General features: G+C 41.5%; 2 protein-coding genes across 2 annotated transcripts; one reads left to right on the plus strand and one right to left on the minus strand.

Moving 5' to 3' along the window:
- The first annotated feature begins 22 nt into the window (after positions 1–22).
- Positions 23–20,294, plus strand: PARPBP (PARP1 binding protein). The gene is made up of 11 exons (XM_083182246.1): positions 23–180; positions 2,318–2,467; positions 7,494–7,721; positions 8,476–8,577; positions 8,671–8,841; positions 9,573–9,727; positions 14,470–14,653; positions 14,781–14,959; positions 17,169–17,250; positions 19,234–19,396; positions 19,861–20,294. Exons 2-11 carry the CDS (start codon positions 2,324–2,326, stop codon positions 20,148–20,150), a joined length of 1,698 nt encoding a protein of 565 aa, XP_083038372.1. The 5' UTR covers positions 23–180; positions 2,318–2,323; the 3' UTR covers positions 20,151–20,294.
- Position 20,295: 1 nt separating this feature from the next.
- Positions 20,296–26,022, minus strand: PMCH (pro-melanin concentrating hormone). The gene is made up of 3 exons (XM_083182249.1): positions 25,728–26,022; positions 24,739–24,943; positions 20,296–20,486 (listed from the first exon to the last, which is right to left on the minus strand). Exons 1-3 carry the CDS (start codon positions 25,971–25,973, stop codon positions 20,437–20,439), a joined length of 501 nt encoding a protein of 166 aa, XP_083038375.1. The 5' UTR covers positions 25,974–26,022; the 3' UTR covers positions 20,296–20,436.
- Between the last annotated feature and the right edge of the window lie 1,227 nt (positions 26,023–27,249).

A 27,249-nucleotide genomic window follows, 5' to 3' on the forward strand; every position in this document is an offset into this window, starting at 1 on the left:
CGTCCAGCATTTAAACCTTACTACATTCATTCGCGTGTGTAGTGTGACTGTGTATGTGTGTATCTGTAGCTGGCGGCCGTTGGTGTGGATTGGAATAATTGGCAGCGGCACTGAGCACAGACAGAGTACCCGTTGGCTGAGTCTTTCTCCCGCTGCTGATCTCCAGACTCCGGCACTAAGGCAGGTGTAATATCATTTATAGTAGCATTTAGAGTGCTGAGCTGCTGCGGCAGGGTTACTTACCCCTGCTGTAGTGCAGCCCTACTGTTGGGTTGGTTACGATATAAATGGTAGACCATGTCTAGGTCGACCACTAACTGTTGATGCTGTGAAGTGGTCGACATACAAGGTTGACTCTCAATAAAAATAAAAAAATAGTGAAAACTCATGTCGACTATAGTAACATAATTGAGGTTCCAAAAAAAGACGCATAAAAAAAAACAATTGGTCGGACAGCTTAAAACCTTTCACACTGCATATGTGAGACAGTATTTTATGATTTCAATGCCATTTTTGTCCCTAATTTTACAGTTTTTGTACCTTCATTACACACCGGGGTGAGCTTACACTCCGTGCAGGGCCGGATTAAGGGAAGCAGGGTCAGGTCGGTAGCGCTGGCGAGCAGGGGGTCCCTGCGGCGTATGTGAAGTCAGCAGCGGGGTCCCTATGATTGACGGGAACTTGTAGTTCCCATCTGCCGCAGGGACCCTGCCGCTGATCTCGCATATGCTGCAGGGATCCCCTGCCCGCCAGCAATACTGACCTGACCCTGCTGCCCAGGTGGGGTGGGGGGGTAGTCACCCTCTGTAGATATGCACGGAGCGGGACCAATAGTGCTCACTGCTCCCTGGGTACCGTTTCAGACTGCAAAAAAAACTGGTCTGACACCGGTAGGACCCTGCTTTTTAACCATTTCCAAATACCGGATTTTTGGAAACCGTAAATTCACTCTGCACCTTTCAGACCGCACATATTACCGTTTCAAAACTTAAAAAATCTACAAAATACCGTCTTATAAGAGCGGCTGAAAGGGGCATATGGCTATCGAGTTCAACCTTTGACCTAGATTTGCCATCCTCAATTTGAAATATATACATGACCCTTTCATGGAGGGGCAAAATGGTCTGCTCCTGGAGTTCTTTCTTAATGTATGATTTACTGTCACCTGTGGTGAAACTCCTTTCTTCAACAAGTAACTAAAGTATTTCCACTCAGGTGTTGGTAATCCTATTCAAGCAATTGTGTCATTGCGCATTGTCTTATATTTGCAACTTTTGGGGGCTGAAATTAGCTCTACTTGACACAAATGTGTTCTGGAGCCCTATGGGAAAATGAACAATTTTGTGTGCAGGTGTAAATTAACATAGTAGATAAGGTTGAATAAAGACGTCTGTCCATTGTGTTCGACCTGTTTTTAACTAAAGTCATTGGGTAAGTTCAAGATGTGATTTTCCCCCCCCCATGATTATATACTTTTGATTTATTCTTCCGCTTAACAAGTGTGATACGTTGTCATTCTTTAGCCTGCTGCTCTCCTCACCAGACCATAACGTGATAATTATAGCCCTGAATGTTATCAATCATTTGTCCAAATTCTTAAATATGGTTAATTTTTCTGCCAACACAACTTCCTTAACGCACCTGTGAGTACATCACCCACAATAGGGTTTACCCCAAAAAGAGAAGTCAAGGAGCAGAGTATTTTGCCCATCCTGAAATGTGTCATATTGGGATGTATGCAGTGATGGCTAACCTTGACACTCCAGCTGTTGAACTACACATCCCAGCATGCCTTGCATCCATTTTGGCATGGGCAAATAGCAAAACTGTAGCAGGGCATGCTGGGATGTGTAGTTCAACAGCTGTAGTGTCAATGTAGCCATCACTGGATGAGTGTGTATTCGTGCGTGGTTGGGGGGGGGGGTGCCGGACAGGGTCCCAACAGTCATTTACCCAACGTCAGGATCCCGACTGTTAAAACACCGACAGACGGGTTCCCGACAGCCACCGGCTATTCTCCCTCGTTGGGGGTCCATGACCCCCATAGAGGGAGAACAGAATAGATGGCGTGCGCAGCAAGCCCGCAAGGGGCTTTGTTGTGCTCGCCATGCTATCTGAGTCCGGCCAGTCGGGCTAATGACTGTTGGGATCCCGACTGTCTGAACCCTATACCACACCCGCTTGGGGCACATTATATATAAGTGTTACTGTCTCCTTGTTCACAGCTGTTACATGTGCAGTGTAGATTGTGGTATGATTTGGAAAGTGTTTCTATGATGGGAGCAATGTGTAACCTATGACTTGTGTGTCCCTGCAGGGTCAGATGGCTTCTCCCCAGGTGTCAAGTTTGATCAAATGCTTCAGACAGAAGTGGGCCCTTGTGTGCCAGTGTGAGAGAACCACTGTATGCAGTGCTGACAATATGCTACTCACCTTACAGTTGGCTTTGGCTGAAACCAATAAAAAGGTAATAGAACTGGGATTTTCTGTACAATATTCAGTAGAAAACTATTTTTTTACTGCCTTTTGCACAAGCTGATCACATATCTTTCCTGCCCACTTTTCAGCAGTTTGTGTTATGTGCATGGGTTGCCAAACTACACTGAATGTATAAACTTATTACCCTAAAGGTGCCCATACATGTTGCGATAACGTCGCATGCGTTTTGCGTGTGATGTGATCAACGGCAGTACAAAAAGTATATGGAGCACATACTTTTTGTACTGTGCGATGCCGGCGGGAGCGCGTGTCGCATTGCAGGCTTTTAATCGCAACCTGTATGGGGGCCTTTAAGCCAGGCACACACTTAGTGTTCACTCTAGCATTTAGAGCGGGCATGGCGGCGGGCGGGGGACCGGGCCCGCCGACGTCACAGCTGGAACACTACACACTGAAGCTGGCCATACATCAGAAAGACCTGCTCACAATCATGATTGTGTCCAGATTTCCCATTTAACTCCCCGACAGAAGTGGTGGTTTTTGTGCACACAATCAGTCGAACAATCCAGCTTCTGCATACAACCAAGGGGTTAATGGTCACCCAGGGGTTAAGAACCTCGGAGGAGACTGACACTAGGTCAAATATGATCTCTAGCATCCGTCTCCTCCGAGGCGGGGGAAGGTGGCAGACCTGAGGAGCGGCCAATTGCATGTGCTTAAAAGCACATACAAAGACAGTCGTCGTCTTCTTTTTTTTTTTTTTTTCAAACACACCTGGCCATCTGGTCCCCAGGCATCTGCTTTCAGAGGATGCCATGAAAGATGGGCACATGGAGACTAGGTGAGTATGAATAAAAAAAAAAAAACTAAATCTGGAATAATCCCCCATCCGAAATGTTCCTCGTCCTGAACATTTCAGATGAGGAATACTCAACCTGTACCACAATTTACAGGACAGGAGTTGGCTACCCCTGCTCTAGAAGATAGTAGACAGGATCTGATTGGTTGCCCATAGCAACATCACATGTGAAGTAGAATACACATCTTAGTAAATTTCCCCCTCAATGTCGTTAACGATGTGTAAATTGTCTGTACAGCGTCTGGTGCTAATTTCAAAAAGCAAAGCTCAAAGTCTTAATTATTTTTATTTTCACAGCATAAAGCTGAAGTAACCAAACAATCTGTTTACATTTAATTTTGAATTGAGCTTCTTATATCTCTAAAGGAAAACACTTTTCCTATGACCTCTTTATAGTTACTGTAAGTGGTTCCCAGCTTCCCCCAAGTACCAGGTCTCCACACAGAATCGCAGGTGAAATAATTAGCTCCACCTGTGGATCTTCTAAACTGTCACTGAATAATAAATACAGGTGTGCACCTGCCGGGTGACCTGTAAAACGTTACATGTTGGGGGTAATTACGGAGCAAGAATGGGAACACTGCACTTATGGTGTGTACACACGGTACTTTTTGCCTTCCGATGTTGATGATATAGTCGGAATCGGATGCAGATCGCATGGGTTTTAACCCTTCAGATTCCGATTCGGATGCGCGTTCATGTATCGCAAGGCAGAAAGTCTTGTCTGCCTTGACTACAGTGTATATAGTGCAGATCTGCACTATATAGTCAGACTTGTATGCAAATCAGATGTGCCTTCAGATACTATCCACGATCCGATCTGATCGGATCGTGGATAGTATCTGAAGGCACATCTGACCGTGTAAGTGAATATCCTCACACTACTAAAAAATTTTGGTACTCTTTACCTAGAAGGGCGCCCATCGTGGCCATCTCGGGCATTGAATGCACAAAAAAATCGGGTGCGATGCGACCGACGCGATGCCCGCGATTTCCCATAGGGAACAATGTTAAATGTCTCAATTGACCCGATTTTCCTGTTCAATGCCTCAATTGACCTGATTTTTCCATAGGAAACAATGTTAAATGGGCCACAGAGGCCAAATAGGCACCCTGAAGTGTGAAATGGCCACCCCAATTGTTAACGCCACCCCACGATCAACGTCAACACGAAGCGTGTCGAGCGCAGCGGTACGCGTCCTATGACCTTTTCATACCCCCACTATCCACGTCGGCGTGGAGTTGAGAATAGAAAGTGTGGCGAGCGCAGCGAGCCACCGAGCCCAAAGCGTGGCGAGCGCACGCGGATACCTTCACAGGTATACGCGTCCCCTCGCGGGCTTCACAGCTGTCCGCGTCCCCTCGCGGGGCTCGCTGTGCTCGCCACGCTTCGGGCTCGCTGCGCTCGCCACACTTTCTATTCTCAACTTCATGCCGACGTGGATAGTGGGGGTATGAAAAGGTCGTAGGGCGCGTACCGACGCCCCTCGCGGGCTCGCTGCGCTCGCCACGCTTCGGGTTCACGTAGATCATGAGGTGGCGTTAACAATTGTGGGGGCCATTTCACACTTCAGGGTGCCTATTTGGCCTCTGTGGGCCATTTAACATTGTTTCCTATGGAAAAATTGGGTCAATTGAGGCATTGAACAGGAAAATTGGGTCAATTGAGACATTTAACATTGTTCCCTATGGGAAATCGCGGGCATCGCGTCGGTCGCATGGCACCCGATTTTTTTTTTTTTTTTTTTTTTTTAGTGCATTCAATGCCGGAGATGCCCGCGATTTTTTACTAACGATGCCCACGATCAAAATCGTGGGCGCCGTTCTATGTAAAGAGTACCAAAATTTCAGACTCCATACTCCTTTAGTTCTTGTGATAACATTTCCTAAAGTTGCTCAGTGTATTTTTGCCTATTTTTGTGGTCCAGTAGCAAAAAAAAAAAAAATTTTTTTTTTTTTTTTTAACAACTGTTTTCAAGCTGCAACATACCTTTTTGTTCTGGACAGCTTTTTTGTTGCAGAAGGGGAAACACAAGCTATAAAGCAGTGGTTCCCAACCCTGGTCCTGAAGTACCCCCAACAGTGCACATTTTTCAGGTCACCCGGCAGGTGAACTCATTATTCAGGCACATTTGAAAAGATCCACAGGTGGAGCTAATTATCTCACCTGTGATTCTGTGTGGAGACCTGCAAAACATGCACTGTTGGGGGTACTTGAGGACCAGGGTTGGGAACCACTGCTATAAAGTAAGAATTGTTTTGCTAAATTATTATGAAAGGAGGAATTATTTTTATTTTTTTTAATCCTTTGAGTGCCAACATTGCTGTGAGATGTTAAAAATATCTGCTAAAAATGCCAGTGTCTCTTACAGCAGGCACAATATTTAGCTAAAGTTCAATTAATTAACTTCATATTATTTGCCAGCAATAACTAAATCGATTCATATTCCTCAATTTCGTCCTTGGCACTACTAGCAAATATTTTGCACATCCTCTACATCAACATTGGCACTCAAAGGGGGTTATTAAATGCCGGGTCACAACTGTCGGGACGTCCCCACAGTCGTGACCCTGGCCCGCTCGACTAAGATGCAAAGCCCAGCCTGTCGAGCACTGAAAAGGGGGCGTGTCTGCGAGAAATGGCTGTGGACCATCGCCATACGGCCATGAGCTCGACAATCCAAGGCTGTTCTCGGCAGAATGGGCTCGTCTGCTTTGGACGTTGGGTCCGTTCTGCCAAGATGCCTGTCCAATGGTGTCGGTAAAGACAGCACTGAATAGGCACCCGCTGCTATTTCCCCCATCGGACATAGCGGCAGGGGATTGAATACCCCCCAAAGGGTTACTCAACAACCATAACCCTTTATGTGCCTATGTACAACTTTTGGTGTTGATTTTAGTAACTCTTACCTGGGTTACTACATACCAATACTTGATTAGCAAATAAGGGTGAAAGTTAAAAGTTTTAATGTGCTATTAGACTTGTCGTGACAGACTTTTTTTTTTTTGGACTGCTCTTATCTTAATTGGCAAAACAAACTTTGGTCTGTAGCAATGCAGATAAAACAAAAACCTGAAATCTTCACCATCTATTCTATCCAATATAAAATTATTAATAAAAATAAACTGCACAATCTCATTTTGTTCATCATAGTTGCATTTAGTTTTTGCCAAAATAGAATCCCGACAGAAGATGCTCATGTGACCTGGCATGCCAATAGGGGCTTTTTTATCGTGACCATATACATTTGGACACTTACACAATTTTCACAATTCTGTACACCACAGTAGATTTGAAATTAAACAATGGAGTTGCAATGGAAGAGTAGACTTTCAGCTTTAATTCAAGGGGTTGACTAAAATATGATGCATAAAATGCTTATGAATTGCAAAATTTTTCATACAGTCCCCTATTTTCTGGGGTTTAATTGTATTTGGACAAATTCACTCTGTATAGAATTCTTTGCAGGCAATGGCTGCCTGATGTCTAGAACCCATGAATCCCACCAAATGGTGGATTTCCTCTGTTTGCTATGCTTTGTCAGGCCGTTACTGCAGTCTTTAATTGTTTGTTTGTGGGTGGTTCTGCATTAAGGGCATAAATCAGACCTTACTGCAGGGCACATTTTGTTTACAAATGGACAAAACCAGGGGTAGCCAACTCCAGTCTACCAAAGATACCAACTTCACATTTTTTTCAGATTAATCAGCAGGTACACAGCTGTACTCATTACTCACTGATACATTTTAAATGATCCACAGGTGGAGCTGATTACTTCACTTGTGATTCTGCGAAGAGACCTGCAAAACGGTAGCTGTCGGTAGCTCTTGAGGACTGGAGTTTGCTACCCTTGCAAAACACCATGAGCACTGCAGGTGGGGCAAATGTAACATGTGCAGACAGAGTTCGCTTTGTGCGAGGTATTTTTTTTTCTGTGCGGTGTAAATACTGGTTGCTTTATTTTTGCACTGCAATTTAGATTTCAGTTACAACACCCCACCCAAATCAAACTCTCTCTGCACATGTTACTTAAGCCCAATCTGCGGTGCACATGGTCTTGTCCATTTATAAACAAAATGTGCCCTGGGATCAGGTCTGAATTAGGCCCTAAAGGTAGTCCCACACGGTGTGTTGGTTTATTTTTTGTTATTGATTTTGATTATTATTATTATTATTATTTTTCTTCTCTTTTAGACTGGTAAAGAATATACAGCCTCCCTTAGTGACGTGCTGCTATTATGGAAACACTTGGTAAAAGATAAACTTGGACTAATCGCTAGTGGCGTGCCTGCTCCTGAAAGCTATTATGAGGTCAGAAAAAACTATGACCTCCTTATGAAAAACAGCAGTTCATTGGATCTGATTGATTTATATGAAAAATTATCAACACTTGGCTGCTCTACAGAAACAAACCTCTCCTCTGTAAGTATCAATCTGGCCATTTACAACTAGTCAATGAAGATTCATAAACTGTAATGCGAGAACCACTTTGCCAAGTGAATTTACCAAAATAGGTGTGAAAATTGCTAAGCAAACATTTTTATTCACCATAATGACCTGTAATGTTCACCTTTTTTTATATAGTAATATATTTATTTTTAAACAAGGTTTTTTTTTTATTATTATTTTCTAAATTTGAATTCATATAACAAAACATGAGTGCCGCTGGCATTTTTTTTTTTGCGGATGTTTTGAACATCTTTCAGATGTTGGCACTCAAATGGTTAAGGTGCTCGGAGCTAGGACTGCAGTGTGAAAGTTGGGATTCTGACTGTCGGAACGTCCCGTCTGAATTCCGTGCAATTTTAATTTCTTCCGACTATAACTTGACAGCTGGAATTCAATGTTCCTGATGTCGAGGAGCGGAATGTCTGCGGATGTCAAAACGGCTGTGAATTCAACAATCCGCAACATTTTCCGACACAACAGATCCGACTTCTTAGGAAGTCGGATCTGATGCCCTTTAATGCTGTCGTTAACGACAACATTACATAGGTGAGTGCCAATATTTTCCCTGTTGGGAAATATTGGCACAATTTGAATACCCCACTTACTATTATGTTTCTTCGTCGGAGGATTCTAATTAGAGCAGTAAAGATCCAGCAATTTTCAATGTATGTCTTGGAGTTGCTTACACTAAAAAGTTATATAACAGTATAAATGTATGCTTCAACAGGACCACTTACTGGAATTTATTTTCGGTTCTCAATCAGAAGATGCAGAACTTGGACATTCGGCCATATCAACACCATGCAAGAATAATATGGATTTCCTAAAGGTAATTTAAGATTAGAGGTTGGTGGTATGTTCTGAACAAAATCAGTAAACTTTTTGTTTATATTGTATTTATTTCTTCTATGTATTTTTGCAGATGAAAAGCGTGGTTAATACTATCTTTTGTTCGTATCTACATCTATTGGTGAATTCTAAAAATGACCTTGCCCTAGCCCAGGTCCTCAATTGTCCGGACCGAGGACTAGGCAGAGAAGCTTTCACCGACCTTAAACATGCTTCAAGAAAGAAGCAGATGTCACTGTTCTTGGTTCGTATAATTATATTTGCAATTCTTCGTAAACATTACGTTAAAATATTATTTGTTTTGTCTATGCTAGGTAATTCTGTTTAGTTGTTGCAAGTCTCAATTCCTTACTAAAGGCCTCCCATAAAGGAGTCTGAAGAGCAAGTCGGACATTATTTTCTCGAACTCCCCAGGGAGAGCTTCCATACAATTTGGCACTTGATATGCCATTTATTTGTACATGCATTTTTTTTGATTGCATGTAAAAGGACTCCCAGGGAGCTGCTGGGGTGGGTCAAGGGAAATAGGGGTGTGATACATTGCAGGTTGCTAAAAAGCACCAGCGATTTGCAGCTGATGGGTCTGATTCTGGTTTATCCCTAGGCAGCAGGTTCAATGCCGGGATCCGATTCAATGCGCACATGACCCGATCAGATGTCAAACACCTGTGATTTGGCCACTTCTTACCCGATTTTCTCTGCCTGATCCATCGTAATCTGATGAAAGGTGGCTAAATCGCACTAGTGTATAAATTAAGCAGCCAGTATTTTCCCTGCACAGAAACAAAATTTGGCCTAACTCTGCACATGGCACATTTTCTCCACGTGTAGTGCACATGGTTTTGCCATGTCATTTTGATGGACTGGAGACTAGTATGCAGGAATAATCTATTTATCGGCTGGTGTAGGTCTGTTTTGTTTGAAATACAATCTGAAGTGTAGATAAATTTAAATAAATGCAAATTTTCATTACAGGTGGCTATGTCATTTGTAAGAACAGTGGAACTTGGAGGGAAAGGTTATGCTCCCTCAGAATCTGATCCCTTAAGAAAGCATATGAAAGGACTTCTACACTTTGTAACTTTTATGGACCGACTTGATGAAATTCTTGGGGAAACCCATAATACAAGGTAACCTCATATGCCCCGTTTTATAAAATGAGTTAAAGAACAAGCCATGCCAATGTTTCAGAATAATAATGTACCATTTTTTTGAGTTTTCTTTATTAGTATATAATTTTTTTTTTAACATTTTTTTTATTGCTGAGTAATGTACATGCATACCTACCAATTGTCCTGCCCTTACAAAGCCTTGGAGGGCACTTCCCCAGTGTGACAGAGGAATACCCTCTTTGAGATATGGCCTGACCAGCTTAACTCCCCCAATAATAACTTTACCCAGGATTCAGTTTGCTCTGTTCCATGTGGCTTCATACTGTGTTGCCGACTTGTTTGCGATCAGCTGACTAAGCCCCCCCCATGCGCACATCTAAAGCTCTCAATAGTGTACAGCTGATCTTTCTATTATCCATTGGAAGGGGATACCAATCGACTTATAGCCTATAATGTTGCAAATTTCCATTGTTGCAGATATTTTACATACTGTCCTAACTGATACATTTCAATTCCCTTTTTAAATAATTTCTCTCCCTGAAGCCTATTATCAGTTACCAATCTATTCTTGATTTTTTAGATATGTTGAACTTTTTATATAAAATATTGCACACTTTCTGAGGGACAGATGTGTTTACAAGCACCTATCATCAAATCTCACTGAGGGCCAGATGCACTAGGCTTCAAAAGTGATAAAATGGAGAGATAAACAGCCAGCCAATCAGCTCCTACCTGCCATGTCAGTTTGTGTTTGATAAATGTTAGGCAGGAGCTGATTGGTTGGTCACTTTCCATTTTATCACTTTTGAAGTTTAGTGCATCTGGCCCTAAAAATTGTATCACCTTTTAGTGCACCACGGACTGGACTGCCGCAAAACACTAATCTGAACTACCTAGGGCCTAATTCCGCATCAATTGCATCCTAAAGGTTCATACACACATGCTATAATCGCTGGCAATATGGTCGCTGATATTGCCAGCGATTGGAGTGTGCACCGGCGATAAATCGCCCGGTGCGCTCTACCAGTTTTAGCCCCCTTATGATCGCTGGTCGCAGGAGCTTGTCATATGCAAAAAACATTCTGGTTTTGTAATTATAAAGAAATGTTGTCCGGGCTGTTAGATTACTCTTATATTTTTGGAATTGTGATTTAAAAATCTGTTTTATATTTTGAACGGTACTTGGAAATTGCCCATATCCCTGTTCTTTAGCTAGAGAACATTATTCTTTTTCCAGCAGAGAATTGTTTTCAGAGAAGATGAACTTTGAGCTGTTAAATCATGTACTGGTTTTGTGTATGATATTATTTATGGATCCAGGAAATGGTTTTCTTTGCGGAATGTTTTTTTTTTCTCAGGATTCCCATAATCTTGAAATTAAAAACTTGACCCAGTTGACATGAAGTCTGCTTATAAAATATGCCCCATAGTTATTTATATGTTCCAAATAACATGTAAATAATAAGAACCCTTTTCCCATTTATTGTTCGTTTTAAAGTTCAGAAATAATCCAATTACCGTAAAAATAAGCATCATGAGTTTTTTTAAGTGTTTTTTTTTTTTTTTATAGTTTATGTATTTCATGTCCCCATAAATTTTAACTTGCATTGGGGAGCCTAAAGTAGTGCATATTTTTCTCATGTAGCAATCAGTGATGTATATTAATAGGGTTACATCATTTAGACTAAATTTAAAGGGGCAATGTTATTAAATACAATACTTGGTATTTTTATTTAGCGATCTTGTCTGTTTTAATTCCTGCAGTATACTTCTTTTTTTCACTAGCAACCTGGGTCAGACCAGGTTTGGACATGGGGAAGACACCATTTCCACTGCAGTGCTACCCGGTAAATTGCCTTATCAGCCCCTTTTACACTTAACCCGGGTAAGGCCTGTTTTTTTCCTATAGATTACATAAGAAAAAGCCTTTTTTAAAGGGCTTTACCAGGGGAGGTCACAAAACAGGGTCACCATTACACCAAAAGGGCCACCATTAAAAAGATTACCATATTAGAAGAGACCACACTCATTTCTTTTAAAATAATTTTTTTTTTTTACTCCCAAAACTTAAATCTTTGGAACTTTCAAAAGTGTCTTCACACAAGACATGTTTAGGTAAAATTTTGACGTATACCTGGGCCTTTGCCGTACATAAAAATGGAAAAAAGTGCACGTAAATATGTTAAAAAAAACAAGTGCCCATAAATTGAAAAAAAGTGCAAAGTGTAGGGTTTAACCAAACTGTCCACAAGGCGACTGAATGCAATAGATGTATTCAACATTCTTATTGCAATAATGCAATAAGAAAAAGTATTACTTATGACAAATTACGATATGCTGTAAATTCAGGGGAACCTAGGGTTGCCAGCAGTGTAGTAGACGTGTTTTCACGGCTAGTGGTGTTTGCCTCACTATACTCTGGGTTTAGTGGGGCACTGGTAGCAGTGTTGGGGGCGTAGCGAGCACCAGTGGCCGAGTGGTAGCTAGTTGCTGTGCTAGGGGCGTGGCTACTGGGTCCTCTATATTGTAGAGGCTCTTGGTGTGGCTGGTGCTCACACGAAGTGCTAGGGGCAGAGTGAATTGGCCCTCTACTGTATTGGCCATATGCATACTCATGATGTGCTGGGGACTGCGGAGCATGTGGTGGATACTGTGCATAATGCGGAGGCGGCGTATACCCACGATTAAATATCCGTTCCAAGAAGGCCAATTGTCTGTCTTGCATGTCCTTTAATTGATCCAAGAAAGAGTGCTGCAGCGGTCTCATTTGCTAAAAACTTCTCCACACGAGCGTCCTCTTTGGTCTGCATGTCGGAGTCCATTTCCCGCTGCTGTTCTATTACTATGGATGAGCAAGCTCTTGCTGCTTGTTTGGAATGGTTTTGTTTTTTCTTTGGCGGCACATTGTAAACTGCAAGTGGGGCAAACAAAAAAACACTATAAACATAAAATAACAGAGGTGTTTGCAGACATGTGCTTGTCGCCCTATACCACCTGCACACTTGCAGCACTCTGCAACATCTACTGTTGATTGCTGAGAAAAATGTTTGCATTTTTTATTTTTTACTTACTAGTTGACCGCAGTTTTGGTATGTCTTTGAGTCGACTGCTCCTTGGTTGTCTCGGACCCCTTCTCCACCATGGACTGTGCGGTGTCGGACAAGACAGACCTATCGAGTAGACGTCACCGTCTTCCGAAATCAGGAGCAGAGAAGTTGGGCAGCACGGCGACATTTCCATGGTGGACTGTGTGTCAGGTGGCTCCTGGCTACTCTCTATCTGGCTTTCCATTGAGGATGACCGTGCCACAGGAGCACTCAGAGCTGTGTTGCCAAATGCACTGCAGCATAGATCGTAATGGACCCACCCGACATGTGCAGCGCCATTTTTCTTTTCCTGTTCTGGTCAGAGACCTTGGTGAACTGCCTCTTCAGTGATTTCAACTTGTTAAGCACTTGCTGGTGAGAGCGGAGTATCCCCCTAGACTCCAGCATCCGGGCAATCTTTCGGTACACAACCGCGTCTTTTACGGTACCAGTCACCTGGCGCTTTAGTTCCTCCTCTGCCCTAATGAGCAGCAGCTCCTTCACTTCAGCATCAGACCAATTGCTGGCAGCCATATTGAGGTTGTGCTGCGGGATGAACCGCAGTGTCCGCTGGAGCTGCCTGTGGTGCTGTAGGCAGAGTGGCAGGTGGCTGCTGGAGCAGCCTCTGATGCAGCAGGGGAAAGTCAGCAGGACAGACATGCAGGTCATGTGCACAGAACGCTGTCCTCCATACAATGTGTGCTGTCTGCGGGGCTCTGAGTGATGACATCACTCGCCAGCGCCCCAGCAGCACCGATCAGTGAAGATTTTAACATTGCCAGTCAATAACCCGGTTTAGGAACGTTTTCACTACCCTTGAATCCGGGTGCTAACCGGGTACTACCCTGATCATTACCTTGGTAGGATTGCCGGGGAATCCAAACCGGGTTATTGACAGACCATTTCCACTCCAGAGGCGCAGCATCCCCAGCTTCATGCATTGTGTGTGTGTGTGTGTGTGTGTGTGTGTGTGTCCTGTGTTTCACAATACCCAAAACAATTAATTAACTGTCCCTCCCACTTGCTTTAGAACAGGGATGGCCAAACCTGTCCTCAAGATCTACCAACAGTTCATGTGTTTCAGGCCACCTGTGGATCTATAGTAGGAACGAATATGTTTAAAAATGTGAGTTAGTAATGACTACCGCTGTGCACCAGCTAGGTGATCTGGAAAATGTGGACCGTTGGTAGATCTCGAGGACCGGTTCGGCCACCCCTGCTTTAGAATATGGAAGTGATGTTCTATGGGAACTGGATAAAAGATAGTCGTCGTTCTTCTGGTGTATGTCTTCCACAGTTATTGGATCACCAGGTTTATTATGAAAGGCATTGTAATATCAATCCAGGAGAGGATATTTAGAACTTGCTCATAGCAGTCATCACAGGCCACAGTCCAGCATAAATATAAAGATCCAAAATAAGGTACAGCTATAATATAGAAAAACGCAATACCCAACAATAAATAATCTTTTAAAGCACCTCCTCTAAGTTAAAAATGCCCAAATGGGGACTTTGAGTTGAAGTACTTGTAGGTAGATAGATAGAATTATATATATTTTTTTTTTTTTATAAAGAATATAATCGTCCAGTTTTCTCTTCCTGGTCTCAAATTCTTTTGATGAAATTAGATATAAATTTAACAGATTTGTCAACCTCATTATATTTGTATTTCAGAGCTACAGGCAAACTAATCTTATCTGCAATTAAGATGCATCTGATAAAAGGAAGAGGCAGCGGGGATTCATTTAGTGAAGCTGTGGTGGAGGTAGCACAAGAGTTGGATTTAAGGATTAAAAACCTAATTGATTTATGTAGCGAAGATACTAGTCAGAGCACCACAGGCATCAGTCCTGCTCGGGTAAGCAAATATCTCTTATATGTTGAATAGGATGCTAAGCCTAATGCATATTCTGACAAGACTGTATATGCTTGATTCACATTGCCATTGTCTATTATCTGTGAGATGATGTTCTGTCTAATTACAGCCTAGAATTCATGCAATAAACCGTGGCACAGCTTTATGTGGTAGAGAGACCATAAAAACATTGCTTATACTTCTGGATGAAGAAGCCGCTAGTCCTCCCAGCAAAAACAAAGCTGAGCTGTTATGTGCTGATGAAGAAAATGCCATCTTTGGAGCAATTTCTCTTTTATCGCTTTTTAGGTATGTGTAAACTTTATGCATTTTGGTTTTGTGACAAGTTAGCAGCCACCATGGATGACTTTTTTTATTTTTATTTATTTTTTTATAAAGGAAGTTGAATGCAACAGTTCTATGCATTCTTGTTGGGATTTAATAAATAAACCACAATTCCCAAACAAGACACTGGTGTGCGATTTTTAAGTAATAATTTTTTTGGCATCTAATAAAATTGCAGCAAGTTGCACATTTGAAATGTAATAGGGTGCAAATATTTACCACAATGCTAAAAAAAAAAAAAAAACAACATCCAGAGCATAGCCAGCCCCATGCTAACACACCTATGAAAGTAATTTTATTTCCATACATACACGCTCTTACATAAACATACATCTACTTACATAGATCTGTCCCCATGTCCACGTAGAAATCCAGTAAGAAAAAAATATATAAAATACTCGTCTGGATTCAGTGTAGATCGTGTCCTGTTTGTTCCATGTAGGCATCCCGGTGTTAAAAACTTGCAGGGCCCAGCAGTCCATAGGGGAATGCTATATTAGCTGAGCTCAGCTGACCAGTTGGTCAAAGCAGAGCTCGCTATACTTTACTATGGGGAAATCATCCCCATAGTAAAGAAAAGGGAACTTTTGAGATTTAGCTAAATCACAAAGGATCATTAGGTAAATTGTGTGTGGACTGACCACAAGGTCAATTAGTTCATACCACACACTTGATCTAAGGACCCTGCGATTTTGCCCCCCAAAAATTGCACATTTTACAGTTCTCTTTCATTGCAATTTGCACTATGATAATAGCAGCCAATCGGAACTTGTGAGACATTGAAGGTTAATATCTGTGGTATGTGGATTTCTTTGTGCAATGGCAGTAGATGATCACACTATCCGTTACTAAACATCCCGCTAGACCAGACCTGTTTTTTTTATTTTGAGTTGGGTGGGTACTTGTATCAGTAAGTACCAAATACCTGGCCTGTGTTAAATCTGAGGGTGTATGACCTGCCCACACAATGGCTTAACTATTATGCTAGATATCTGGTGATTTATGCTCAGGTATACTTCCCATCAGACAGATAAGATATGGCATCTATCAGGCATGCTAGAGAATTATTTTGGTACTCTTTACCTAGAACGGCGCCCACTATTTTGATCGTGGGCATTGTTAGTAAAAAATCGCGGGCATCGCATGCACTAAAAAATCAGGTGCGATGCGATGCCCGTGATTTCCCATAGGGAACAATGTTAAATGTCTCAATTGACCTGATTTTCCTGTTCAATGTCTCAATTGACCCGATTTTTCCATAGGAAACAATGTTAAATGGCCCACAGAGGCCAAATAGGCACCCTGAAGTGAGAAATGGCCCACACAATTGTTAACGCCACCCCACGATCAACGTGAACCCGAAGCGTGGCGAGCGCAGCGGTACGCGTCCTACGACCTTTTCATACCCCCACTTTTGAGAATACAAAGTGTGGCGAGCCACCGAGCCCCGCGAGGGGACGCGGACAGCTGTGAAGCCCGCGAGGGGACGCGGACAGCTGTGAAGCCCGCGAGGGGACGCGGATACCTGTGAAGGTATCCGCGGGGCTCGCCACGCTTCGGGCTCGGTGGCTCGCTGCGCTCGCCACACTTTCTATTCTCAACTCCACGCCGACGTGGATAGTGGGGGTATGAAAAGGTCGTAGGACGCGTACCGCCGCCCATCGCGGGCTCGCTGTGCTCGCCACACTACGGGTTCACGTTGATCGTGGGGTGGCGTTAACAATTGTGGGGGCCATTTCACACTTCAGGGTGCCTGTTTGGCCTCTGTGGCCCATTTTTAACATGGTTTCCTATGGAAAAATCGGGTCAATTGAGACATTTAACATTGTTCCCTATGGGAAATCGCGGGAATCGCGCCGGTCGCATCGCACCCGATTTTTTTTTTTTTTTTTTATAGTGCATGCGATGGCTGCGATGGGCACCCTTCTAGGTAAAGAGTACCATTATTTTTCATGCAGACAGACTGATAATTGTTGCTCAGCTGCAGCCACACCCTGCAATTAAAAAATGCGAACTTAAATATTTTGTAACTGTTGGAACAAACCATCTTGTAATTATTTTTTTAAAATCTGGATGTCTGTGTGGATTAGGTTGGAATATTTTGTTTTCTTTCCTTAGCAAACTTATATACACATAGAATACATCTAAAATATTATTTTCTTTTTCAATGCAGGACTCCTGAACAATATAATGGATCCTCTCCCAAACCTCTTGGGCAACGTCTCCAAAAATGTATAAACAAAAATGACCCCAAGGTACTTAAACAGCATGCAATAACTGATTTGGGGGGTTATTCAGACCTGATCGCAAAGTTGCTTTTTTTTACTAAATGGCCAAAACCATGCTGCACTGCAGGTGGGGTAAATGTAACGTGTGCCAGAGTTAGATTTGGGTGAGGTATTATGTTTTTGTGCAGGGTAAATACTGTCTGCTTTATTGTTACACTTAGACTTCAATTTGAACACACCCCACCCAAATCTACTCTTTGCACAAGTTACATCAGCCCCACCTGCAGTGCACATGGCTTGGTCAATGTACCAAAAAAGCAGCTTTGGGATGCAGTCTGAATAACCCTCTTTGTCCATGCAAGGCATTCCTATTTGGTACATGCTAATATGCATTGAATAGTCACTTTTTTACATTGCTTTTTCTATAACTGCCTCTTTGCCTCTATATTTGCTTTATGGAAATGTGTCTTTAGTTATATAAAAAAAATGTAAAAATATTTAAATTCTCTATTTTACATTACTAAAGGAACCCTTGATGGTCGTCCTTTTAGTATAGTACAAATTTTCTTGGGTAGAGTGGGATGTTAAGTCCATGATAGAATCCAGTAGGACACATGAAAATAACATTTTTAACTCTTCCATTTCCAAGACAATGACCGGTAACAGTGACTTAACTACTACAATGGTGCTTTAAGCCCTTTAGTGGCTTTTTTTTAAGATTTTTTTTTTTTTATTTGTGCAGGTGTAATCGCCTGGGAATTGTCAGAATGCATTATGCCGATTCCTGGGACTTGGTACTCAGAGCAGCGGTCCTCAGGGCTAGTCCATGGCAGCTGCACTGTTTAAGGGGTTAATACCAGGGTTAGCGCACCACCTTCCATGCATCTTTCAAAATGTCCTCTGTTTATTTAAAAATCAAATGTAATAACTAATTCGTATGATGGGAACAGTGTTTGAGTGTGGGCCCAAGTATAAGTTTGTTTTGGATGCCTTCTAGTATTGGTATTATGAGGAAACTTTTTAAGAACACCACTTTAATTTCATCCATGTTGCATTGTGGTCAATCTCCTAGCAATGACTGGCGTCAATACCACCTTTCATATTTGTATCTGAGGCCTAGCCAGGGGTTACGGGGGAACGGGGTGGAACTGTGTTATACCACCTCTAATGGTGAGGTGGAACATTTACACCTCCACATTGGCCTTGCACAGTAATCCTCACAGAAAAGCATTCTAGTTTGCAGGGGGATGCCAAAACCCTACCACAGGCCCTGTCTCTGCCTAATGGGGGGAGGGGAGGGGGTGTTTTTAGGTATCAGAGAGAAATGAGTTCCCCCACCTCTGCATGACCACTTTATGCCCTGGGCCTAGCAGATGCAAGCCTATCTATTGGGTGATTTAAAAGACTGCAGCCTCCTACTCTTTTCACCGACCGTGGTTATTGGTCAACCAAGGTCCTGTCTTGGTGTGGAAGGGTCTACCTGGGTTTTTGTGTTCCATGTTGGAATGTGGGTTTGTGTGTAACTTCTATAATATACAGATGCTTACACAGTGCATGTAGCAAAAGGGGGGTTGTGGGACCCCTCATTAATTGCAAAGTACTTTTTGTTTTTGGCTTTAGGCCCTGATTCCGGTTGGCTTGCAAAGCAGCGTGGGTTCGCTGCTTTGTGAGTCCGGTAACGTCAGCCGCACCCGCCCCTGGGATCCAGGTACCCGCCTGCATTCCTATGGGGACACCAGGTGTTCACATATGCCAATGCCCGCCTTCTTCACAATCACCCCCCCCCCCCTCACTTTGTGAGTGCCTCGGTGACTATGCAAGTCTCTGAAGGTATCCGTATTGCAGCCCTGCAAATGCGTATAAGCGAATATGCGCATGCGCAGAGCTTCACCATTGTATGGGTGAGTTTGCTAATCAGAATGAGGGCTATAATGTGCGCTTTACAGGAGAACTTGGTAACCTATTGTCACATTACTAATGTAGATACACGCATCTTCTCACCACCTACAGCTAAAGCAGAACTTGATTAAATCTCAGTTCTCATGCACTTATAAAGAGGGCTCCACAGCTACAATCAAGTCCTCTGCTTTTCCGAGTATGAGTCAAGCTCCAACCTGCATTCATCCAGCACCAAAGATTGTCCCAGTGCTCTGCTTCGATGAGCAACCCATTGGTAACTTTCTTTTTTCATTTTTTTTAACCTTATTATGATTGTGTTAAATGGACAAAGCCCACTTGCTTAAGCCATGCTCCGCCCCCCCCCCCCCCCCACCTAGAAGAAACGCTTCATGTCTCCATAATGTAGCTTTATGCTAATTAGACTTATTTTTTATTTTTTTTTATTTTTTTCAAAGGCCACAATCCCTGTGTATAATCTGAATCTAATATAATGTTTTACTTCACATCTTGTTTGGGCAGTAGAAAAGACAGTAAACACAAGTATAAGCTTTACAATAACGTCTACTGAGAGCTTCACATACGGAGATCCTTATTCTTTCATTTTGTGTATGATGTACGAAAATGCTGGTTAATTTGGTAAATCTGGAAGCGAAAAGAAGCATCAACATGTCCTATATTTACCTTAAGCTTAGTGAGTGTGCTTATGTATACTTATAAAGGTTTTATTTTGCCTCATAGGTTGTGTGTCCAAAGAAAAACTAGCATTTCAGGTAAGGTCAGGAAACACAGATAATAGAGACTTGAAAGGAAAGTCCAACAAAGACTCTGTACGAAAGAGTACAAAAAGAAAGCAGGTTGACAAAGGAGAATCTCAGGACAACCTTGATAACGAGCCCCCTCAGAAGAGAGCTACAAATGGGTCAGCAACAACAAAGGAAAATACAGCCACAAAAGCTAAAGGAAAATCCGCACCCAAGAACAAGTTGATTGCAGGACAAGCCAAGTTAACCAGCTTCTTCCGTGTTTAAACTCTAATTTGTACAGTTGGAAATAGGGTGTCAAGTTTATTTGGTGATATGTGAACCAATTCCCCTCCCTCTCCATTCCGCTCCCCCCCCTTAATTTTAATTCTGTAATATTTTTTACATTATTCATAAGACATTAAGAAACCGGTTTACGTTGCTCATATCAGTATTTATTTATTTTGTTTTTATTTAATAAATTTATGCCGCATGTGCTCGTCCTCTGTCCATTCCAGTGGGGGGGGTTGCAGATACACGTCCTTCGGATGTTTATTCAGTCTTGGTTCGCACATCATATCTGCCAGCATGGTCGATAAACTCTTCCAAGCATGCATCTAAGCACTAGAAATAACAATTAGTCATGTTTGAAACATTGGTCTTGGGTAAGGGTCACTTTTTCACCTGAATAAAGGTATTTGCATTGCAAAAGGGAGTGTTGGCTAAAATAAGGTGACATTTACTAGAACAACTTTTAAATCCTTTACAAATGTGCGGAAGAGGGGGAATTTTTGATTCCACATAAGACTTTCCACAAGGCCACTCAATTGTAAAGATAATAGAGCAGGAATGGGAGGTGAATTATTGTTAAAAAAAAAAAACAACTAGATTATATTTAATTCCTTGATGGTTGCAAACTGAATCTGTTCATGCCCCTATACACTATGTCAATGTATCACATATAATACCTCAGTAAGTGCTCGGCGGCTAGGATTGCATACCGTACGTGGTATGCAGTCCTTATGCATATGACAAATCTTGTGGCAGCCATAACTATCTGTATATTCGATCTGATAAACACAGGACTTAGGATCAGAATGTGAGGTAAATGACATAACATATGGCACTTCTCACATAATTGATCAGCCCCATGGTTCGAAATTGTGTGAAAAAAGGACCATATTGTACTAGTGTATGGGCCTCTTTACAGGTTGGTTGCACTACCTAGAGTCAGACACAATACATTTATAAGGGAAGAAAAGACTCTAATATGGATACCACAATAGAGTGCAGTCAATAACATGTCAATAAAAATATATATATATATATAATTATTTTTTTTTTTTTTTTATTATTTCACATGATTCTGTGAGGGGACATGGAAAACATGCACTGTTTGGGGTCCCGAGGACCGTCTTTGAGAACCTGTGCTCTAAAGCATTTTAAAATAAAAAGTGCTAATTTTACCCATAGCAACCTATCAGGTTCTATAATTTCTCTATTGCATCCTAAAAATTAAACCATCTGACTAGTTGCTATGGGCAACATGACCTCGTTCCAATTTTCAAAGCTTTATTAAAAGTAACCCTAAGTGCGATGTGCTATAGTACATCTCTCCCAAGATGCCCGGTTTTATTAATGCAAATGCATTTTGTAACCTTCTTAAAATACAAGAGAAACCTGTAGCTATGTGCACAGTGGTTTTACTTTTCCTGCACCTGTTATCCTCACAGGACCTAGTGGCAATATAATGAACATGCAATAAGGATCACTGATACCGGTGGAAAATGATTAAAGCAATACTTTTTTTTAAATGTGGGATGGAACCTTAAACTGAAAAAAGCTAATTGTTCTGTGTTATCTATAGATGCCTATAAACCTTTATTCTCAAAAGGATGGGATAACTTTTGTTTATTATAGTAAGATTTATTAAGCAGTGACAAGGGAGAAGATGTGAGCCAGAAGAGACGTACCTCATGGCAAACTATCACATGCGCACTATACCCAGTGCATAAGCTGTTTTATATAAAGATGCTGAAGACCATCAAGTGACACGGAGTATTAGATAGCTGGAGACCCGCAGCGACACATCAAGATGGTGATATGGGCATGAACATCAGTCGTTCAGACATTGGAGGTACTATTTCAATAATACCTGCGCTGATGTGACACGTGCCCCACGCTGCCAAGGTACCCACGTTGCGGGAGTAATACATCAGGGGAAGTGCTATCCCCTTATTTAATGTACGGGGATAGCACATATACCCCTGATCTGTGCTTGATACATCTAATAAAATGTAATTGTGGCACTGACAAAGGGAATATAGTGACTGCTACATACATATGTGGTATAGTAGCTGCACAAACATTAAAAAACTTTTTTGTTTTCGAATAAGTCTTATTTCATCAAGGTACTGATGATACAAATACTTTACTTATCTGATATCTTGGTATATTTAACAGACCTGGGGATGAATTTACTTAAGCTTCTAAAAATGAAGAGGTGATTTTGTCTATCATTTTATCTATTGCATTCTAGAAAAATAATAGATACTGACTTCACCTCTTTTCATTGTAATGATGGCCACACGTCAGACCAACTTTCCTCCAACCATCCAACTTGTTGCTTGGATGGAATAAAAATATGGTACTGGATGGGAGCAAATGTAATATTTAATTCAGAAATTTGCTCCCAAAATCTGGAAAAGGACAAAACCTGTCGCTCAGACACGGTTAGGGTGGCCAATCCCAGGATCGGGATCGGCGGGATCCCGGGATTTGGCCCCAAAATGACCGGGATTTCAATCCCGGGATTTCGGGATTAGACTGCGCATGCGCAGTCTAATGCCGGGCAGCGTCTGAGCACTCGGCTGTCCCCATCCCGGCGTGCGGCCTGCGCAGCGTGATTAGGTCACAGGTCACGCTGCGCAGGCAGTAGCACTACATCCCCACCGTCGGATCTGCTAGCCGCCGGGCCTCCCCCAGTTGCCTGCCTCTTCACCGAAGCCGCCTGCTTCCCCCACTTGGCACTCCCCAAAAGTAAGTGTGTGGCCCCGGCACCTGCTTGCCGCCAGGCCACCCGCATCACGCACCGCTGCCACCTGCCCCCCTCCCCAAGAGTCAGATAGTGTGGGGAGCACAGGGGCATTTTTTTTTTTTAGGCATGCCAATCCCGGGATTGAGCATTTTTCAATCCCGATTCCCGGGATTGAAAAAATGCCCCGGGATTGGCAACCCTAGACACGGTACTGTAGTTGCACCTGTTTGATTTAAACAATTTGACTGAATGTTTTTTTGCCCATTTCCTGGGTTTGTGAGCACATTTCTGATTGTCCATTTCTCCCATCCAGTACCATATTTTTGTTATCCTTTTCATATATACTACTTTGCATATCCACAATATAAGACTCAACCACAGTATATTGTTCATATACAAGAGATTATAATCAAAGTTGGTTTTAAGCTAAAATAAACTAGTAAAAGCATTGCCCTTGTAAAAGTCAGGCATTACCTGCTCAGAAATGTTTGTTTACTTTATAGAACTTGACTCTAAAGGTGCCCATACACTTTGCGATAAGCAGTGTGGAATGCAACAGGTTATTGGGCGTATCGCACGCATGTGTTTTGCGTGCGATGTGATCCGCGGGCAGTACAAAAGTATGTGCAGCACATACATTTTGTACAGTGCGATGCCTGCAGGAGCGCGCATCGCACGCTGCTTATCGCAACGTGTATGGGCACCTTAATTAAATTAACCCCAGTCTCAAATGTACATCCTTTTATTTTGTGTAAGATCAAAAATGATGTACTTTTAAATATTAGAGAAAAAAAAAACCTTTGAAAAACGCATGGATCCAGGCTTTTTGCAGTTATCAGTATTTGTAATGAAAAATGTTATGTTTTTTTAATTTATATATATATATATATTTCAATACGCATTATTCAAACATACATTGGATAAAGTTTTTGCATTGTTAAAGCCGAATGCTTTCCTAAATACTTCTTCATCTCATTAACTTTAGTGTACTCTGTGTTTTCGTACATACCAAATGACATAAATGAGCAGAAACACAATAAACTGTGCAATGTAACCTAAGGTCACATAGATAAATATTTTGTATACTGATATTACTTTTTCAGACATTCTGGAAGATAAAAAAAATAGCTCTTATATTGAGGTATACTGTATATACAAACACATATACTGGGCCAAATGTATAAAGTGGAGTGGAGTGATAGTAGGTCCAGCCAATCCGTTCCTAACTTTATCCAATGCATGTTTGAATAATGCGTACTGAATTATATATATATATATATATATATATATATATATATATATATATATATATATATATATATATATATATATATGTATAATCAAAAACCTTTTTAAAAACATAACATTTTTTATTACAAATACTGGTAACTGCAAAAAGCCTGGATCCATGCGTTTTTCGAAGGTTTTTTTTCCTCTAATATTTAAATTATTGTCTGATGGCCAGATTTATTAAGCTCCGTGAAGTGATAATGTGGCTGGTATTTTATCACCGGCCAATCAGCTCCTAACTGTGAAGATATAGGCTTGGTTTGAAAAATGAAAGGTAGGAGCTGATTGGCCGACCAGACACTTCATTACTTCACTGAGCTTAATAAATCTACCCCTGTGTTTGAGAAATGACTGTTAGGAGCTGATTGTCTTGTCCTTTATGACATGTTGACCATATGATGTGAACCTAGCCATTGTCTAACAGCCATTGGTATACAGTAAAATATGCCTAGATTTCAAAAATAAATAAATTACGGAATCAGTGTCTGCAACTTTTCTATTGCCGGAATTTGATAATCAAATTATCCATTAATTGTAATTAATACTTACTATCAAAATCTCTTCTCCCTATGGGAAACTTTGCAGCATTTTCATCTTCGCCAATGTCTCTTCTTTCATGTGTTAATTCTACATTCTCATCTCCAGTTTCCAAATTTCGGACTGAGCTTTTCAGTGGTTGAAACGGAATCTGTTTCAAGGCAGCACTTAAAGGAAGAACATCGCGGCTGAAGTAATTGTTTTGAGGCCCTGTTGTCTGAAAGATAATAGTTTTGCAATAAATAAAAGCTGAGTTTTTGAGGGACGAAGAGAAAATTAATTAGCATTTTACATTTATAAGAGGTCATTGAAGACCACACACCGTTTCCTCCTGTAGTAAATGCTTGTATTTGTGGTGCATAGTTCATAATAGATAAATGTTCACCCTCACCCTCCTGTAGACAGAAGAGTGGAAGAACCGGCACTCCGGGTATAAAGTTCCAACTTAATTTTATTAAGGCATGAGAGAAATGTACACACACACACGGCCCAACAGCCGTTGCAACTGCACACAGCAGTCTTCCTCAGGGCCCCCTGAGGAAGACTGCTGTGTGCAGTTGCAATGGCTGTTGGGCCGTGTGTGTACATTTCTCTCATGCCTTAATAAAATTAAGTTGGAACCTTATACCCAGAGTGCCGGTTCTTCCACTATTCTGTCTACAGGAGAGTGAGTGTGAACATTTCACATTTATCAATTATTTTTAACCTATGTTAATGCATTACAATTTTTCATATAAAATTCAAAATGGTAGTTTTGCTAAAGCTTTTAAAAATGAAAAAAGTTGATGTTGCACATAACAACCAATCATATTCTATCTATCATTTTCTGGGATGCGTTAGAGAAATGATAGACAGATTTTGGTTTGTTGCTATGGGCAACATACCTGTTTTCGTTTTTAGAAGCTTTAGTAAATTTATCCCAAAGTATTCAGACTGTAATATATTTAATTCTGTGAAATGTTGTTTTCTTATTATAGTGCATGAAATGCATAGTATTTTACCTTCATGCTTTCCTCATCTTCATTAAAATTTGTGCTGTCGTCCATTGAGTAATGATTCTGCGGGTTAGCTTCAGACTTCTCGATCATATCACTGTTCCACAATGCTTTTCTTAGAGCAATTGTATCTAATAAAGCATCGTTAGTCTCTGATTTTCTGATGGACTTTGAAACTGAAACCAGGAAGCCTTGGGATAGAATAGATAGAGATATTATAAGAGGATAGCCCAAGAAAATCATTCTTACCATTCTTTGGGCAGGCCTCAAGCAGATCTAAGCATCTATTAGGAAATGATATATGATGAAAATGCAGGCCTTATATATGTTCTGCTTCTAGCGCCTTACTTTAAAAAAAAGTTAAATCTTTCAATGATTCAGATAAGGGAATCCACTTGAACAGCCTGAACGAGCACTCTTAAATAATTGATTTCTAACTTAATCCAGCAAAGGTTATTGTTAGTTTTGTATTCTAGAAAGATCATTTTTCCTAATCAACAGGGTGCTTGTCCCCTGAGTGAAAACATCTTTACATAGAAGACATAAGTAAGTCGTATGCAATTTTCTAAGCCTATGCTGTACAATAGCATTGTACACATTTCTTAAAAACAAATCTATCAGCTTATTTATCTTTTTCTTAAGTATATTTTATAGCATTCGTTCTATTTTTGATTCTCTATGAAACCAATATTCTCTTAATCATTTTACTGAAGCACCCTGTTGTTATAGTAATGATACAAAGTGTCATTCATATACATTACTAATAATTGATCTTTATTTCATACTAGTTAAAAGCCTGTCAATGGTGTTGGTTCCAGATGGACCACTGTTTACTATTGGAAGGAGTTCCATAGTGAAAGAAGGGCTCTGAATGGATCCCCACCTCCAGTGGACCTTTCTGTGCACTTATACCCCTTTCACACTCGCAAGCACTTGCAAGCCAAGTCACAAATGGGGTACAAGTTTGTACCCAGCTTGAGGCTGTGGAAGGGAGTGGATATGGTTAGGCTGAGTGAGGGGGAGGTTAAGCAGTGGGAAGGGTGGGTTAGGGGTAAGATTTGGAGAAAGGATAGGGAGTGCGCTACTGGTGTATTTATCATGGGCAACCCTGCACCCATTTTTAAATACTTACCCTCCTATGACCTGAGTCAGGAGCATAAGCGCTGCAGAAATCACTGGGTGTTTTGCGCATGTGCAGTGGACTCGCTAAGTTCCTCTAGTGCCAGAGTGTACAGCATTGCCGGATAGAGATGGAGTCTGCTCCTCCGCTCTTGAAGCTCCCCTGGAGAACACACTTATCCAGAATACATCAGGAATCTTCCCTATCAGTTTCATGACTGAATTGATCCTGACTGCCAGGATTTTGTAAACAACCTGCCTGGAGGCCAATGGAGGCAAGGAAGCGAGCATTCTTACCGGCAAGAGCCAGGGAGAAACCTACCGTATATAACTCAGATCATATTTGAAAAGTTGCAAGTTGTAAGTATACCGGATTGCCACACCAGCCATAAAAACCAAATACCTTAGT

Source organism: Crinia signifera, chromosome 4 (genome assembly GCF_055691185.1).
Source record: "Crinia signifera chromosome 4, ASM5569118v1, whole genome shotgun sequence".
In the NCBI taxonomy this organism is placed as follows: domain Eukaryota; kingdom Metazoa; phylum Chordata; class Amphibia; order Anura; family Myobatrachidae; genus Crinia; species Crinia signifera.

Excerpts from the sequence above, each read along its gene's own strand:
- PMCH (XM_083182249.1), bottom strand. The coding sequence starts at position 25,973 with ATGGTAAGAATGATTTTCTTGGGCTATCCTCTTATAATATCTCTATCT. Across the intron at positions 24,944-25,727 it reads AAGATGAGGAAAGCATGAAG|ACAACAGGGCCTCAAAACAA; the intron begins GTAAAATACTAT and ends ATTATCTTTCAG. Across the intron at positions 20,487-24,738 it reads AGGGAGAAGAGATTTTGATA|TGCTTAGATGCATGCTTGGA; the intron begins GTAAGTATTAAT and ends TGTTATTTCTAG.
- PARPBP (XM_083182246.1), top strand. The coding sequence starts at position 2,324 with ATGGCTTCTCCCCAGGTGTCAAGTTTGATCAAATGCTTCAGACAGAAG. Across the intron at positions 17,251-19,233 it reads TAAACAAAAATGACCCCAAG|CTAAAGCAGAACTTGATTAA; the intron begins GTACTTAAACAG and ends CACCACCTACAG. Across the intron at positions 19,397-19,860 it reads CTTCGATGAGCAACCCATTG|GTTGTGTGTCCAAAGAAAAA; the intron begins GTAACTTTCTTT and ends TTTGCCTCATAG.